The following is a 17,682-nucleotide window of genomic DNA, read 5'->3' as shown; positions in this document are numbered from 1 at the left end:
CTGTTTCCATGAGGACCTATAGGAAGCTGCAGTAAATTTCTTCTTAAACAACAGAAACTGATTATATCTTCATTTTCAGAGGACCTTGAATCAACCTACTTGGAAAGGTAAAGAGAAGGTGAAAAAGAGCAGCAGAAATTCAGAATTGGCCATGCAAAGAATATTTGAAATCAACTGCTACACAAAGAAGCTAAATGTGCAAACCATTTTGTGTTTTACAACTTGATGTAATAGAAGCTGCAAAATTCTGTATGTAGGTGGGCTCTTCAGAAAATTGCTTCTGATACCTGTTTATTATTATATTAATTGATTGATTAATTGTTTATTATTATATTAAGTGATGATACAGGTTCTTGAAAATAAAACTTCCAGAAGAATCCCCTGATAGGATATTTGATGTATAATAGTCCCTAAGCACATGGACAGATGGAGTATAGTCTGTATAGCGAGAAGAGGCAACCACAGGCAACCAGCAAATCACATACTGTTTTTAAGTAAAACATTTTTTAAATACCTGCATAGTGGATGTTCCACAGTTTGTTTGCTGCTGTGGGAAAGAAGAATTCTTGTTTGATATCTGAATCGTTTGGGATAACTAACCAGAGGAGCTGCCTGAATAGAATTAAGTCTGGCCAGGCAGGGCAGGCCTGCATCTCAGTACGTGCAGCATATTCATCAGCTCACAACCACTGTCAGCACTGATTTACAGTTGATAACTCAATAACCATTCAAATGAGCTTTAAGCACTTTGAGCAAAATAAAAGATCTCCAAAATGCAGAAATAAGGTTTCCCAGACATTTTGCATGTTTCATGTTTAGAAACAGGAACATATACCCTTGGTAGAAGAGGATCAGGACAGGGAATACTTACACAAACAAAGCCATGGACCTTGATGGGATGCTTCACACCACATTATTTCCTTGTGCCAAGGAATAGAAGAGGGTTTGTAGTGCAGAAGTTGAATTGTTGAGCACAGGAAGTTTTGTCATCTCTTGGTACTTTTTCCTACTTACACAGATATTTTTCTTTGCATTGTTTCACTTTGAAAGAGTGAAGGCGCACAGCTAGCATAAGTCCTTGTGGTTAAGTACGAAGTTGCTGTGCCCTAATTTTCTCACAGTTTGGCTTGCCATAGGAAAAACTGAGGAACATTTTTCCAATAAAGACCAAGTGGCCTCCTGTTTCATCAGGAAGTTTTTTTCCATTAATTCTGCATGTCTCATAGTCTCTCTCTTGATCCTGAGCCAAGTCCTTAGTTCAAGTGAGTGCCCTTGTATGTACAACATAAAAACTGAACAGCATTTCACAGAATCACAGAATATCAGAAATTGGAAGGGTCCTCCAAAGATCATCTAGTCCAATCCCCCTGCTGGAGCAGGAGCACCTAGATTAGGTCACGTCCATGTGGGATGGGACCAAGATGTCCTGAATGTCACCCAGATGTTCCCAGCGTTATTCAGATGTCCACATGGGATGGGGCCATGAGTCCCGAGGGTCACCTAGATGACCCCAGTGTCACTCATATGTCCTTATGGGACCCCTGTGTCCACAGAGTCACCCAGATGTCCACCTGGGATGGAACTCAGATGTCCCCAGTGTCACATAGATGTCCCTAGTGTCACGCAGATGTCCACATGGGATGGGACCGAGGGGTCCACACTATCACCCAGATGTAAACGTGGGATGGGACACAGACGTCCCTGTGGGACCCCAGTGTCACCTAGATTTAGGCCTTACCATCAGTGTGGCACTCTGCATAAGCTTCAGGTAAGCCAAAAAGCAATGGCAGGGATCACAGCTATCTCTGCAAACACTGACAAAGCAGGATGTAGCATTTCCAAACTCATTTAATATTGAAAGGGCTCAGATCTGTAGAATACAAGTCTTGCTGTTTCTGCTGCAAGGTTTTGTACTTGTCTTCCTCACCTGATTGATGTGATACTTGTACTGTGACTTGGAATTGTAGGAGGAAACTGTTACACAATGTTTTACAGTGTTACAGTATTGGAAATCACTGTTCTGTTTGGGCTGAACCTTTATCTTTTCTCTTGCAGAGCTATAGCCTTGCCTCTCAGTGCCAAACTAGGTGTGAAGGACAAGCTGAGACCTAAAGCTCAGCCCATCTCCATTCTGGAAACATTCTACACTGTGAATTGTAAGAACCCTAAAGAGGTGAGTCCTTTTTTCCTCTGCTTTCCTCTAGATTTAGCCCCTGTCTATTTGCCTAAATGAAATCACGTTTGGAATCTTGCATTTGAACACTGGGCAGACCATAAGGAAACACTGTAGCACTGGCCTCCTGTCAACGGTTTACGGGCTGGTTTGGCCCGGTTCCGTGACTAGAAGGGCGGAGGGATCCGCGGATCCGCGCCCCTGGAAAAGGAAAATAGGGGACCCCGAAATAATTGAAAACAGCGGCAACAATCTGAGGTGAAACAAACTAATTTACTAAATATAGCATCAGCAGAATTTTATAAGGAGAGAGAGTGTGTGTCTGAAGGTGGATCGGCCTCACCACAACGCTGAGATGAGAAGTGCAGTCCAGTTGAGCCGATGAAGAAGCGCAGGCAGAGAAGCGCAGGCAGAGAAGAGAACATCAGGTGACCTTGCCGGGAGTTCTATCTCCTCGCTGACCGCAAAGCCCCCTGGGGAAATGTAGCTCTTCTTCTCCTCTGGACAGGCACCCGGAACTTGAGCGTCAGCAGTCAAATCCCCATTGCATTACATGATGTTATGATGTGGAATACTGATAATGAAAAATCATGAAACCATGACATTCCACCCCTTATTCCACATCACTACATCATGCTTAATATATACAAACAAAATATAAACACACGCACAAGGAATTACTGACTGCACTCCCTCAACATCAAGTTCCCTTGTGGTACACATTGAACATCCCTGTTTTTCTGCATCACCCACCAAGTGGACCCAGGTCCCTGGGCAAAAACAGTTCCACGAAGAGGTTTGTCCTTCTCAGAGACTGGAATAACCCAAACTGCCTTTCCCAACATGTTCTTTACATGTACAACAGGGACTTTATCTCCCTCTATGGTATGTAGGGAGCTGGACTGGGTTGGACCATCACGATTGATAGATCCTCTGGTATTGACTAACCAGGTGGCTTCTGCCAAATGCTTCTCCCAGTGCTTAAATGTACCGCCTCCCATTGCTTTCAGCATAGTTTTTAACAACCCATTGTATCGTTCAATCTTACCTGAGGCTGGTGCATGGTAGGGAATATGGTAAATCCACTCAATACCATGATCTTTAGCCCAAGTATTTACAAGAGCATTTTTAAAATGAGTCCCATTATCTGACTCAATTCTTTCTGGGGTACCATGTCGCCACAGGACTTGTTTCTCAAGACCTAATATGGTATTTCGGGTGGTAGCGTGGGGTACTGCATAGGTTTCAAGCCACCCAGTTGTTGCCTCCACCATGGTGAGCACATAACGCTTACCATTGCGAGATCATGGCAAGGTGATATAATCAACCTGCCATGCCTCCCCATATTTGTACTTTTGCCATCGCCCTTTCTCCCAGAGAGGTTTCATTCTCTTGGCTTGTTTAATTGTGGCACGTGTGTCATAGTCATGAATGATTTGCGCAACAGCATCCATAGTTAAATCCACCCCTCGGTCTCTAGCCCACTTATATGTCGCATCTCTTCCTTGATGTCCTGAGGTCTCATGGGCCCATCGGGCTAGAAATAATTCACCCCTGTTCTGCCAATCTAAGTCTATTTGAGCCACCTCAATTCTGGCAGCTCTGTCTACCTGATGGTTATTTTGCTGCTCTTCAGTAGCCCTATTCTTGGGCACATGGGCATCTACGTGACGCACCTTTATAACCATATTCTTTATTCAGGCAGCAATATCTTTCCACAGCTCAGCAGCCCAAATAGGTTTACCCTTTCTTTGCCAGTTGTTTTGCTCCCACTGCTGTAACCACCCCCGTAGAGCATTTGCCACCATCCATGAGTCAGTGTAAAGATAAAGCATTGGCCACCTCTCCCGTTCAGCAACATCCAAGGCCAGTTGGACAGCCTTTACCTCTGCAAATTGGCTCGATTCTCCTTTTCCTTCAGTGGCCTCTGCAACTTGTCGCGTGGGGCTCCACACAGCAGCTTTCCATCTGCGGTGTTTCCCCACAATACAACACGATCCATCTGTGAATAGGGCATATGTCTTCTCATTTTCTGGTAGTTCATTATATGGTGGGGCCTCTTTAGCACGTGATATCTCTTCTGCTGCCGGTGTTCCAAACTTTTTGCCTTCAGGCCAGTCCATGATCACCTCTAGGATTCCTGGACGGTTGAGATTCCCCATCTGCGCTCACTGCGTAATCAGCGCAATCCACTTACTCCAAGTGGCATCAGTAGCATGATGGGTGGAGGGACCCTTTCCCTTGAACATCCAGTTCAGCACTGGCAGTTGAGGTGTCAGAAGGAGCTGTGTTTCTGTACCGATTACTTCGGAAGCAGCCCGAACCCCCTCATACGCGGCTAAGATCTCCTTCTCAGTTGGAGTGTAGCACTCTTCAGACCCTCTGTGTGCCCGACTCCAGAATCCCAGGGGTCGGCCTCGGGTCTCTCCTGAGGCTCTTTGCCACAAACTCCAAGTGGGACCTTTCTCTCCAGCAGCAGTGTAGAGGATGTTCTTCGCATCCTGTTCCATCCGTACTGGCCCCAGGGCCACGGCACGGGCTATCTCTTGTTTAATCTGCTCAAAAGCCTGCTGCTGCTCAGGACCCCACATAAAATCATTCTTCTTCCGTGCCCCCTGATAAAGGGGGCTTACAATGAGGCTGTAGTTTGGAACATGCATTCTCCAAAAACCCACTATGCCCAGGAACGATTGTGTCTCTTTCTTATTAGTGGGTGGAGACATGGCACTGATTTTGTCAATCACATCTGTTGGGATGTGACGACGGCCATCTTGCCACTTTATACCTAGGAACTGAATTTCCTGGGCAGGTCCTTTCACTTTGCTTTGCTTAATAGCGAAACCAGCACGCAGAAGGATCTGGATTATTTGCTCTCCTTTCTCAAAAACTTCCTTTGCTGTGTTGCCCCACACGATGATGTCATCAATATACTGTAAGTGCTCAGGAGCACCTCCCTGTTCCAGTGCAGCTTGGATCAACCCATGGCAAATGGTTGGGCTATGTTTCCACCCCTGAGGCAAACGATTCCAGGTATACTGAATGCCCCTCCAGGTGAAAGCAAACTGTGGCCTAGATTCTTTGGTCAAAGGAATGGAGAAAAAGGCATTAGCAATATCAGTGGTGGCGTACCATTTGGCTGCCTTTGACTGCAATTCATATTGGAGTTCTAACATATCTGGCACAGCAGCACTCAATGGGGGTGTGACTTCATTCAGGCCACGGTAGTCCACCGTCAGCCTCCATTCTCCACTGGCTTTACGCACCGGCCATATGGGGCTGTTAAAAGGTGAGTGAGTCTTGCTAATCACTCCCTCATTCTCTAGTTGGTGAATCAGCTTCTGAATGGGGAGCAAGGAATCCCTGTTGGTGCGGTACTGCCGTCTGTGCACCGTTTTTGTAGCAATCGGTACTTGTTGCTCTTTCACTCGTAGCAACCCCACGGCAGATGGATCTTCTGACAGGCCAGGCAAAATAGACAACTGCTTAACACCTTCTGTGTCTACAGCAGCTATTCCAAAGGCCCATCGATACCCTTTGGGATCCTTAAAATATCCCCTTCTGAGGTAATCAATACCAAGTATGCATGGAGCCCCTGGGCCAGTCACAATAGGGTGCTTTTGCCAGTCTTTACCAGTGAGGCTGATTTCGGCCTCCAACATAGTCAGCTCTTGGGAACCTCCAGTCACCCCATGAATATAAATTGATTTTGTCCCTTGGTGACTCGAGGGCATTAGAGTGCACTGTGCACCAGTATCCACCAGGGCCTTATATTTTCGTGATTCTGATGTGCCAGGCCATCGAATCCACACAGTCCAATAAACTCTATTATCCCTTTCCCCCCCCTGGCTGGGGCAGGGCCCCTCTATTTGTTACCTTCATTGTCTGCAGCAACTGGAGCAATCACCTTTTTGGAGAAGTTCACCTTGGTGGTTGATTTGTCTTGTAACTCTCTTACCCGTGCTTGAAGAACAGGAGTAGGTTGTTTATGCCACTCCTTCATATCTTCTCCATGGTCACGTAGGTAATGCCACAAGGCAAAACGTGATGTGGTCTTACTGTTGTCACTTGCTCGAGCAGGAGAACGTCTTCTTTTGATAGCTGAGACATTGGATGCCACCGGCTGGGAGGAAATCAAGTTGATCAGCCCCTCCAGTAGGCTGTTTTGGGAATTCTGGTCCCTATTTGATGTATCTGTTACCACCACGGATTTATCAGCTTCAGGCACGGTTGATAGTTTGTCTATTATATCTTCTTGTTTGTTCTCCATTCTGTCTAGCTTTTCAGCTACTTTTGTAATGGCTGAAACACAAGCTCGTAGAGGGCTTAAATGTAACTCAAAGTCTTGAAGTTTATTAACCAATTCATTTATAAGGGGTCTTCTTTCCCCTCTGCCGTACATTGCTGCAAATGTGCTGGCGTACCTTTCTGGTGCGGTCTTTGTGAATGTACGCCACATGTTTGGTGTACACCTGACTCTCTCGGGATCATGCTCTTGGTCTGGCTCGTCAGGAATGAAATCGGGGCTATGTAGCATTTCCACCACAGCATATTCTCTTAAATAACAGATGCCTTCTTCCATATCAGCCCATTTCTTTTTCTCAGGCATCAGATCGTCTTTGAAGGGGTATCTTTCTTTTACAGCTAACAACATCCGCTTCCAGAGGGTAAAGGCCTGGTTCTGGCATGTACTAATACCTCTGTCAATGGCTGAGTCCCTAGCAATGCCACCCAGTTGGCGAGCTTCTCTACTATCCAGCCACACACTGTTGGCCCCATTGTCCCAACATCGAAGTAACCAAGTGGCAATAGGCTCATTTGGGTGACATGAAAAGTCTTTTCTCAGACTTCGAATTTCATTCATTTTCAGAGATCGATCAACAATGGTAACGATGTCTTGCTCACCTCTTACTCTTTCGGGACTTCTTGTTGCCCTCATTGGCGTCGGTGACCGTGGTCTTACTGAGGGCCCCTCCCCTGGACTTAGGGGTGCTTCTTGTGGATCTTGGAGCCACCCCTCTGGACCTCTTTCCTCTTCTTTCTTCTCTTCTAATTGAGTCGAGATTCGTTTCATTTTCCATCCTCTTACAGGGGCAACTGACATCGATTGTGGTGCTTCCTGTAGTTGATCAGGTTGGTCAGTTCCAATGCTCTCATCCTCCAGTTCAGCTTGGAGCCTGTCTCGTTCGATGATGAGAGTATCTAGCTCAGATTGGAGGGTGTCTTGTTGAGATTGAAGACTGTTGAGTTTGGATTGCAGGGAGTCTCTCTCAATTCGGAGGGCATCTCTCTCAGATTGGAGGCTGTTTCTCTCGACCAGGAGACTCTCTCGCTCATTTTGCACTGTTTCCCTGAGACTCTCCTTTTCAATTTCACAAACTCTCTCCCTCTCCAGGATAGTATTGAATAAGGCCCGGTAAGCATTAGCCAGGCCCCAAATAATTTGTGCCTCCTCAGATCTTCCTGACCCGCGACATTCCTGTCTCAAATATCTGTTTAAATTTTCAGGGTCTTTCAGGTGTTCAGGAGTAAAGTTCCATGACACCGAAGATTTCCATCTCTCTAAAGTCTCCCCCAGGCCTCTCCACATTCCCTGCCACTCAGTATTTACTGGTTTTGGGGCAGACTTCCTCAAAATATAATAAATACTAATAATGAGTGAAATGGTGAGCAGTACATTCACGGAGATTAATAACGTGATCAGGTGAGCATTGAAAATCTGCATAAAGAATTCAAAGGAGAGGCTGGAAACCTGCTTAAAAATCCCCAGTCCTGTAAAATTTGCAGCTCCCTCTGGAATGGTATGCCACACAATATGCAGATGCCACATAGTTATTTCCATCCATGTTTTCAATGGACTATATATACCTATTGCTCCATAGAGCAAAGTGGTGAACTTAATTAAGGCCCAGTATGTTTTTAGCATTAAGAAAGAAGAAACAGTGGCATGCAGCCCCTTAAAAGGCAGTTTCAGTAGAGAAAGAAATTTTTTCTTTTACAGAAGCAAGATAGCAAGGCTCCAAGTTTACAAATATCCTAGAGTATTGGCAGTCCGCCTGGACTTTTCAAGGTCACGCATTCAGACAGTACTGGTGAAACAGATAAACTTTCCCAATGAAGCTGTCGGAGAGCAGAGAGAGAGATTTGTTCAAAAAGCTAAAAAGCAACTGTTGCCCGCATTCTCCACCAAGAATGTCAACGGTTTACGGGCTGGTTCGGCCCGGTTCCGTGACTAGAAGGGCGGAGGGATCCGCGGATCCGCGCCCCTGGAAAAAAAGAAAATAGGGGACCCCGAAATAATTGAAAACAGCGGCAACAATCTGAGGTGAAACAAACTAATTTACTAAATATAGTATCAGCAGAATTTTATAAGGAGAGAGAGAGAGTGTGTGTCTGAAGGTGGATCGGCCTCACCACAACGCTGAGATGAGAAGCGCAGGCAGAGAAGCGCAGGCAGAGAAGCGCAGGCAAAGAAGAGAGCATCAGGTGACCTTGCCGGGAGTTCTATCTCCTCGCTGACCGCAAAGCCCCCTGGGGAAATGTAGCTCTTCTTCTCCTCCGGACAGGCACCCGGAACTTGAGCGTCAGCAGTCAAACCCCCATTGCATTACATGATGTTATGATGTGGAATACTGATAACCAAAAATCATGAAACCATGACACCTCCTGACACCAGGCTACCACTAAGATCATCCTGCAGATGCTGTGAGTCATCAGTTCTGCTTCTGAACATGTGGAAATAACAGCTTCCCAGGGACAGTGCTCAAAAGAATTGAATCTCAGACTTGTTTGGACAGGGGACTTCTCTCCAAACTGCTGTTTGCTTTTGTTTGCCTTGTACATGGCTTTTCTTCGTGTATTAGCAAATTGCTGTCGTATCAGCTCACTTGAACTGACTTCCCCTGTTGTGAATCCTTGCAGTTTAGCACATGTGGATTGCATGATTCTTTTAGTTCTGGGAGGCAGATTGTTCTGTTGGTGTACAATCCACAGGTTTTTTGATTGATCTTTCAGGAATCCAATTAAAATCTTCTCTCTCATCAGAGACACAATAAGGACCATCAGAATACTGCAAGCACAAATGGTAGATAGTTTTCCCATGAGAGAGAAAAAGAGTGATCTTGAAGATCTTGGCAGGATAATTTGGAGTTACAATGGCTATGGCTGAGGAAAAAAAACATTGGCAGAACTGCAGATATTCTGTATTGGGATTTAGCCTTGTCAGTTAAGTTCCTGGATGTAACTCTGTTGTAGGTAAGGGAATCACTGTGGTGAGTTCAAATATCAAACTGATGGCTAGCAAAAGCTCCCCACACCGCTATCTTACTCTTCCTCATTAGAAGAATGAGAGAAGAAAATGAGTCAAGAGAAAAGAGCTCGAGTTGAGATAAGAACAGGGAGAGCACTCACTAATTACAATCACAAGCAAAACAGAGTCAGCATAGAGAGATTAATATAATTCATTGCCTATTACTAACGGCACAGAGCAGAGAGAACCAAAAGCAAACTAAAATACCTTTACTCAAATAAACACTGCTCTACCTGCTCCCCCCAAGCAGCACAGGGAGACAGGGAATGGAGCTGTGGTCAGTCTGGTTCTACTACTCCACTTGGTCACTGTCTGCCCCTGCTCCACGTCGGTCCCTCCCATGAATGCCATCCTTCCTGAACTGACCCTGTGTGGCCTTCCACAGACTGCAGCTTTCCAAGCACTGCTCCAACATGGGGCCCCATGGGTGGCAGCTCTTCCAGCCCCCCTCAAACTGATTACCACGGGTGGCAGCTCCAGCCCAGAGCTGCTCCTGCCAGGTTCCATGGGCTGCAGCCTCTTCCAGTCCACATCCACTGCTGCATCGTGGGCTCCTCCATGGCTGTGTGTGGAGATCTGCTCCATACAGTGCCCTTGGGCTGCAGGGGGACAGTGTGATCCACCATGGCCTCTCCTGGGCTGCAGGGATCTTCCGCTCTGCATCTGGAGCTCCTCCTGCTCTCCTGCGCTTACCTCAGTGGCTGCAGAACTGCTCATCTCTCTGTTTCTCTTTCCTCTCTTTCAGTAACAGCAGTTTTTCCCTTTCTTCAGTGTGCGTAACAAACATCGCTCACAGCTGAGCTCTGACAGTAGCAGGTCCCTTTTGGAGCAGCTGATCTGATCTGACTAGGGGCAGCTGCTGGGCTATGCTCACAGAGGCCACCTCTGCTAACAAAACCTTGCTGTGTAAGCCCAATGCAACATTACCTTTCATCTCCTTTTTGCAGGCTGTCTTGGCCTTGAAGCAAAAGCTATTAGCCACTACGCAGGAGTAGAGATTCCAGTCCCACTGGATAGTCCTAGTGCAATCAAGTTAATGCCTTGTCATGGCTGTTACAGCATGTTTCATACGGCAGTGGGGCATATGGAGCCCCAGGACATTCAGCAGCAGCTTGAAAGTAAAAGAATGGAGGCTAAAGTAAGAATGCAAGCATTCATCTGGGTTGTGCAGCCAGCCTTTTCCCTAGCAATGGGAAGGAATGTTCTCAGGAACGCTTGCCATGGTCTCTGACCTTCTTTGTGCCTGTCTGAGAAACTTGCACATTTCTCAATAGAACTACTCCTGTTGCAGAGATCTAATTCAAGGCCTGTCATCGCAGGCAGATTTTCTACACAGCTGTCACTGCACCCCCAGTGCACTGAAGGAGCAGAAATCTGCACTTTTGTCCTAGAAAATCTGGGTATCAGAGTATATCTGCGATACTGTGAGACTTCTGATATCAGTGTGTCACAGAGCAACACTCTGCAGCTGGCCAGTGCCTTACTCTCTCATTCACCACTTGCATCTCAGCCAGTCTTTTGGCTTCCTTCCCCTCCTGTGAGCTCTCAGAATCCTGCTTATGTGGCAGCTTTTATAAGGTGTAATTTTGCTGTTCTCAGCAGCCCTCACCTTGAGAGGGATATCACTCAATTGAGCAATTGGAGAATTGAAATCACAGTCATCTGTGTGACTCCACCCCAAGAACAGAAGTCACTAGGTAAAAATAGAAAGAAATATATTTGAAAATGGTAGTGGACACAGATCTTTACAGCACTCTCAGGGTATGTAAAGCATTGTCACGTGAGACCTTTAACGTGAACACATTCAATGAAAGCCTATTGCTTTACTAAGCTATTCTTGATGACACTTTCAGAAGGAACATAGGAAATGATGAACTTCTGTGTCACACAGCAAACTCTTTAGGAGCCCAAGGGCAAGAAGGAAGGTAATTGCAGTATTTCTGTGAGTAATTTGTTGAATTTACCACAAAAGGAGAATAACTGGTAGAAAATGATGTTGCTCATTACGGTGGTCATGTTGTTCTCTGATACTGCGTGGGAATGCTGAAAGACTTGACAAGATCCAGTGTAGAATTTTAAAAATTATTTAAGCTTCAGTAAAACCTTATCAGAGTGGCAGATTTAAGGGACTTGGATGCTAAAGACAAATGAAGTAATTCAAGAAGAAACACCTGTGAGAAGAGATCACAGTTTGAAACTCTAAACCTGAGACTTTGACATAAAAATTAAAATGTAAGGTTTTAACATTTAGCATTAATAACCATTTGCTTGCAAACAGAAGTGAAAGATTTTCTGTTACCTGAAATCTCTATGCTAGGAATGGACAGCTTGCTGAAAGATGCCTTAGCTTGAACAGACCTGGGCTTGCCAGGAACCTCCGGCAATGTTCTGTGATGACCCTGACCAGACGGCCTTGTAGCCTTCTGACTTTCAAACCTGAATCTGAACCCCACTTCCTCACCTGTTTTCCAGGGTGAGCTGATCAGTTTAGCCAAACAATGTGACCTGCCAGTGAGAAAGGTGGAGAGGTGGTTCCGGCGCCGGAGGAATACCGACCGACCAAGCCTGTCGAAGAAGTTCTGCGAGGCCTGGTGAGCAGGAGCACAAGCTGTGAGCTGCAAGGGCCTCTTGCTGGCTCTGAGCTTGGCAAGCATCTTGCTGCCTCCAGCCTGCCTGCACTCATCCACAGAGAGGTTCCTGAGCCTTCTCTGCCTCATCTGATTCTTCTGTGGCTCTGCTGCTGCTTACCAGTTCCTGAATTGTTCCTTGCTTCTCCCCTTTATTTTCACCCCAAGACTCCTTTTACTCCTATCTCACTTTATGCTTTATAGGATGCCTGTTTTTGACTTTGTAAGACTGACACTCTGCTTTGAAACATGATAATATCTGAGAAGTTCAATATTGTTTTGCTTCGTACTGCTTCCTACTGCTTTGCTACTGCTTCTATGATGCCAGAGCAGCAGCCTACCGTTGCCTCTCTGTTTCCCTCCCATTTGCTTCACTGTAAGCTGATACATGGAGAAAGCTCAGGGGAGACCTCATTGCAGCCTTCCAATACTTGAAGAGCACGTATAAACAGGAGGGGGAATGGCTGTTTACGAGGGTGGATAGTGATAGGAGAAGAGGGAATGGTTTTAAACTGAGACAGGGGAGGTTTAGGTTAGATATTAGGATGAACTTTTTATGCAGAGGGTGGTAACACGCTGGAACAGGTTGCCCAAGGAGGTTGTGGATGCCCCATCCCTGGAGGCATTCAAGGTCAGGCTGGACGTGGCTCTGGTGGTGGCCCAGTGTGGTGATTGGTGACCCTACACATAGCAGGGGGATTGAAATTAGATTATCATTGTGCTCCTTTTCAACCCAGGCCAGTCTATGATTCTATGATGATTCTGCTGCATCTTTCCTGCAACTGTTTTCCACAGTGCTGCTTTCAAAAGTCACAGACACTGGGCTAGACAGTATTGTGTTGGCAGCTGACTTTCAGCTTCCCTGAAAGCCAGAAAGTACAATCCTTTTATAATGTCAGGAAAGAGCTTATACAAAAGATTTTCCTAGGAGACACAAGCAGGTCTGGCAAAAGAGGACTATCATTAGATTCCTCACTTTTTAGTTACTTCAACTAATGCAGATTGAAGTGGTAGCAGAGCAATAGTCCCAACAGACTTGAGCTGGCTGCATGCTTACATGTTCACTGCTGCCCTTGGAGGTGCTGGTGACCTGGCCAGGGGCAGCCTGTTGCACAGCTGAGGTCAGAAGCTGTGCAACTCTTGGAGCTCCATGACTGTCTGTCCTTGTCCCCATACCTAGACAGGTTTTCTAGGCTGGGATTGCCTCCTTGCCAGAATCTGGATGAATTATCATCAAGGCCATTTTACAGCAAAAAATCAAAGACTAAAACTCTTCAGGAAATTGTTCTACACTGATGCCCATACCCCTACGAGCATGCCCCAGCTATTCTCTGTGTCTTTGTGATTCCATCTCAGGACCCCGCTTGGTCCTCATGCTTGTGCAAAGGCTATGAAAATCTCAACCTAAGGTTGTTACAGATGTTAAGATCTGAGAGGTTATTCTCTGTAATAGTATGTGGTAGACCATCACTCAGCAATTGTTTCTACATAAGTTCCTGTATGTTTGGGTTTGGTGGGAGAAGAAGTGAACAGAATTGTGGTTAGAGGAATGCCAAGAATGTTTTGGTAAAACTTTAGAAATTAGCCCTCTTAGAAATGTTAGCTTTGGCTCAGCTTTCCACAGAGGAGAACTCTCCTGAGCTTGGGTGAAATGTCAAACTGCTGAGTGCCTGCTCTGCTTTGCTTGTGGAGAACGAGGTTCTTCCAGGAAGGCCACAGAGATGAAGGAGAAAATAAATACCTACAGTGACATTCATCTAACTAAAAGTGTATCTGTAGAGTAGGCATCACCTCTGACTGATGACAATCCATTTAATATTTAGACTAATTCAAAACTCCTACCTAACCCCCTAAAGAAACAAAAACAAAAAAGGTGCATATTATTTATTTATAGCATTCTTGATCATTACAGTTAGATTTACTGGACTGTGGACAAAGAGTTGTAAAACAAACATGCTTAATCTACTTCTAACAAGATAAAATCCAAGCTCTCCCTGCACTCAGCTGCCTTGCAGTAAATAGTACCAGTGAACACTAAACAGTAAATAGGTTTCTAACTCAGCCCACTGACTGTAATGTCTTTCTGCCTGCCCTCTGTTGCCGTTTGCAATTTACATAAAAAATGACCTTCCAACATGAAATAGTAGCTTATGTCTTTCTTGGAGTCCTGGGTGTTTTATTGATAAATGGAGCCTTTCAAAATATAAAGCTGCTTCCAATTTGTTACAGAGATACTTGGTAATTTAAGAGCTGTTGTAGGCAGTTTTACCCCTTTGCAGATTTTCTGTGTTTAGTCTGTTAGCTGCTTGTTTGTTCTGCTGGGATAAAATTTCCCTCATTCCTCACTGTATGTGTAAATATGCAGCATGACACATCACTTTCCACTGAACTTCTATTTTATACATACTTTATATGTATATCTCTGTAGGTTTAATGTGGGTAAGTCATTAGCAACTCTCACTGAGACCAAACATGACAACAGTCATTTGCTTTACATGACAATGAATTTAGTATACCTAATCTTCAAAAGCCTAAGGAGGAGACTGGCACTGTTGGAGTTTTACACATGGATCTGGTTGGGCTGGGAAGGGTTGGGATGATTACCTAGGCTATTTCCAGGTAATCATCCAGAAAATGATTATCTGGAAAATGATAATCACCTAGATCATTATCTGGGTGATTTCAACAGCCTTTGTGGCGCCTGTTGTATGTGCTAACAGTACAAAGAATCTGTTAGGATCTAGGCAAACCTTGAACATTTTGATGTTTTTGTTTGCTTTAATGGCATCATTCTCTGAATGAGTGGGATATTGATACACAGAATTGTACCTTCGTGGTTACTAACATCCTTCTTTCTTTCTTTGTAGCTGGAGGTTTGCATTTTACATCGTTTCTTTCTTCACTGGGCTGGCTGTACTGTATGATGTGAGTATACAAGCAGTGCCACCTGCTGTCTTATCTGGGAAGTGCCTCAAGAATGGCAGATCTTGGTGCCATACCTTTGCTTTCAAATCTTATAGAGATTTTCCCATCAGATATGTCCTCTGCACAGCAGACTTTTGAGTTCACAAGAACAAGGAACCATGCTTACCTTAAGAACTCTAAGGCAAAACCAGGAGATTTCATCTTCCTCTGACACAGCAGTAGATCATTACAATTGTGAGGCAGTGTTTGCAGCTGTAAAAATACATTTGTAAAAATACATTTATATGGTATGAGAGATGGAATATTTATCTGGGACAGAAGCTGCATGGCTTGTTTGTGTATTGTGGTTTAGTACTCTTATTTCTTTTGGAGGATGGGCTGCAGTTCAAAAATTTTATGTATGTGTTTTCCTTAGCCAAGAGGTGAGGTGAAGTTCATGTGTCTGCCTTTTCTCTGATCTGATAAATAGTGATTCCTCTTTATACAGATAGACTAGCCTCAACAAGAGAAAGCTGAGACTTAAATGTTATGGGTTGAATCACTGAGGCAGAGGAGGTAGTGGAAATCATGCCACACACTCTCATCCTGAGCTGTGGTCACTGTGCTGGGATGAGGGGCACCTGTCCTCCTCTGAGTGTGGGATAAAGTTTTCCCTGGCCCTTGTGATGAACCCAGTTTCCTCAGTGAGCTTTGCAAAAGTGTTCTCCCCTGAGACCTTCTAGAGTAGAGAAATCTGCATATCCTAAGACAGCGGGCACAGACTATGCTGAAGCTGCTCATTATAATAACTGAAGAACTATGAAACTCAGAAACTTTCAAGGCAGAATGTGAGGTACCTGATGAGTATGAGGTAGGATGAGCTAGCACAGGAATGAAGGTGTCTAAATCTATACTGTTTTGTGGTTCTTTACATCAAAATAGAAGGCTGTTTTGTGAAGCCAGCTATGAAAGTTTGGAATGAAGATCCAAATCAAGATCCCTGTCATGACAGAAGGAACAAAATCTTGTTCTGCATGTCACCTGCCCATCCTAGGAATGAGACTACCTGCACTTTTCATGAAAATCTGTTCTTCATTCATTAGATATCTTACACACACACACACAAAGCTTCTGTGAAACTTTCTTGTTTGTCTAGAAAAACAACAAAATTTGAAGTTTAAATTCTATAGTATTAGCTTTCAGCCGGCTGCACGAACCTCTGTCACATGAATTAGTGTATAACTTTATCTCACAGATTATCAGAAAAGAGATTTATTTGCTGTTGGTATAGGAATGGTAGAATTCAGAGATGTGAGATTCCTTTCTGTGTCCCAGTTGTTTCAGGGTGTATACTTCAACATCTCTGATACTGCATCACACATGTCTGGTTGCTTACCCGTATTTGCTGTAAATCTCACTCGCACCCAGAAAGAGGTTGTATCTACTCCTATTTACCACTGCCTCTGATTTGCAGTACTTCCTCCTTCTCTTCTGCATACTTATGGATGTTCAGGTTCCTCAGGTTGTGAACCTCACCGACACATACAGTGGGAGGGGCAATTCCCCTCACTTCCCACCTTCCAAACCATCCACTCAAGGGCTGTGTGTAGAACAGTCACCAGTAAAGACTGAGGCAAAAGAGCTGTTGAATATCTCAACCTTCTCCTTGTCTGTTGTTAGCAGCCTGCATGTGTTGCTCTCTGGGGGGGTATGCACTCCCGGACTTTTCTTTTCTGGTAGATGTACATATAGGAGCCTTTCTTGTTCTTCTGTTGCACTGCTAAGTCCTGTTCCAGTTGGGCCTTCCTGACCCCATCCCCACACAGTCCAGCAACATCCCTACACTCCTTGCAGATTACCTGTCCCTGCTTCCACTGCCTGTGCATTTTCTTCTTGCTCTTCAGTGTGACCAGCAGGTCCCAGTTCAGCCATGCTGGTCTTTTGCATTCCTTTCCTGACATCCTACACCCGGGGATGGGGAGCTCTTGTGCCCTAAGTAAGGCTTCCCTAAAGATCTGCCAGCTCTGCTCCACTTCCTTGTCCTCAAGAGCTGATTCTCAAGGGGTTTGTTGACTAACTCCATGAAAAGCTAGAATGTGGCATTCCTAAAATTAAGTTTCCTCATTTTATTCTTTGTCCGATATCAATCAAGACTGTGAGCTCCACCGTTACTTGGTCACTGCAGCCCTGGCAGCCTCCAATTCTCATGTTACCAATCAGTTCACTTGTGTTGGTGAGCAACAGGTCCAGAATTGCATCCCCTGTGATAGAGCTGTCTATTATGTGGCTCAGGAAGTTGTTCTTGATGCATTCTAGGAGCCTCCTGGATTGCCTACAGCTCGCTGTGCTACTTTTCCAGCAGATGTCCAGGTGGTTGAGGTCCCCCAGCAGGACGACAGCCTGCAATCACAATACCTCCTGTAGCTAGAGGAAGAAGGCTTCATCAACAGGCTTCACTTGGTCAGGCGGCCTGTAGCAGATACCAGTCACAGGGCTCCCTTTGTTGCCTCAGTCTGTACCTCTCACCCAAAGGCTGTTGACTTGCTTGTGGTCATTCTTCAGGGACAGCTCTTCACACTCTATTCCTTCCTACACGTAGGGGGCAATGTGTCCTACCCTCCTTCCTCACCTGTCCCTTCTGAACAGCTTGTAGCTGTCAGGAGCCACATTCC

The 17,682-nt window shown here is 45.2% G+C and overlaps 1 protein-coding gene across 2 annotated transcripts in view; it reads left to right on the top strand.

Moving 5' to 3' along the window:
• CERS4 (ceramide synthase 4) overlaps positions 1-17,682 on the top strand; it is a 63,046-nt gene that overhangs the window by 39,163 nt on the left and 6,201 nt on the right. For both annotated transcript variants that reach the window (XM_085211612.1, XM_085211613.1), the window contains 3 exons: positions 2,056-2,173; positions 11,952-12,070; positions 14,974-15,031. In XM_085211612.1, coding sequence (XP_085067738.1) covers positions 2,056-2,173; positions 11,952-12,070; positions 14,974-15,031 — 295 coding nt within the window. The remainder of the gene's footprint in view (positions 1-2,055; positions 2,174-11,951; positions 12,071-14,973; positions 15,032-17,682) is intronic.

The sequence above is a fragment of the Meleagris gallopavo genome, chromosome 30, assembly GCF_905368555.1.
Source record: "Meleagris gallopavo chromosome 30, MGAL_WU_HG_1.1, whole genome shotgun sequence".
NCBI lineage: Eukaryota > Metazoa > Chordata > Aves > Galliformes > Phasianidae > Meleagris > Meleagris gallopavo.
The sequence above is the reverse complement of the archived record's forward strand: the minus strand, read 5'-3'. Positions and strand labels throughout refer to the sequence as shown.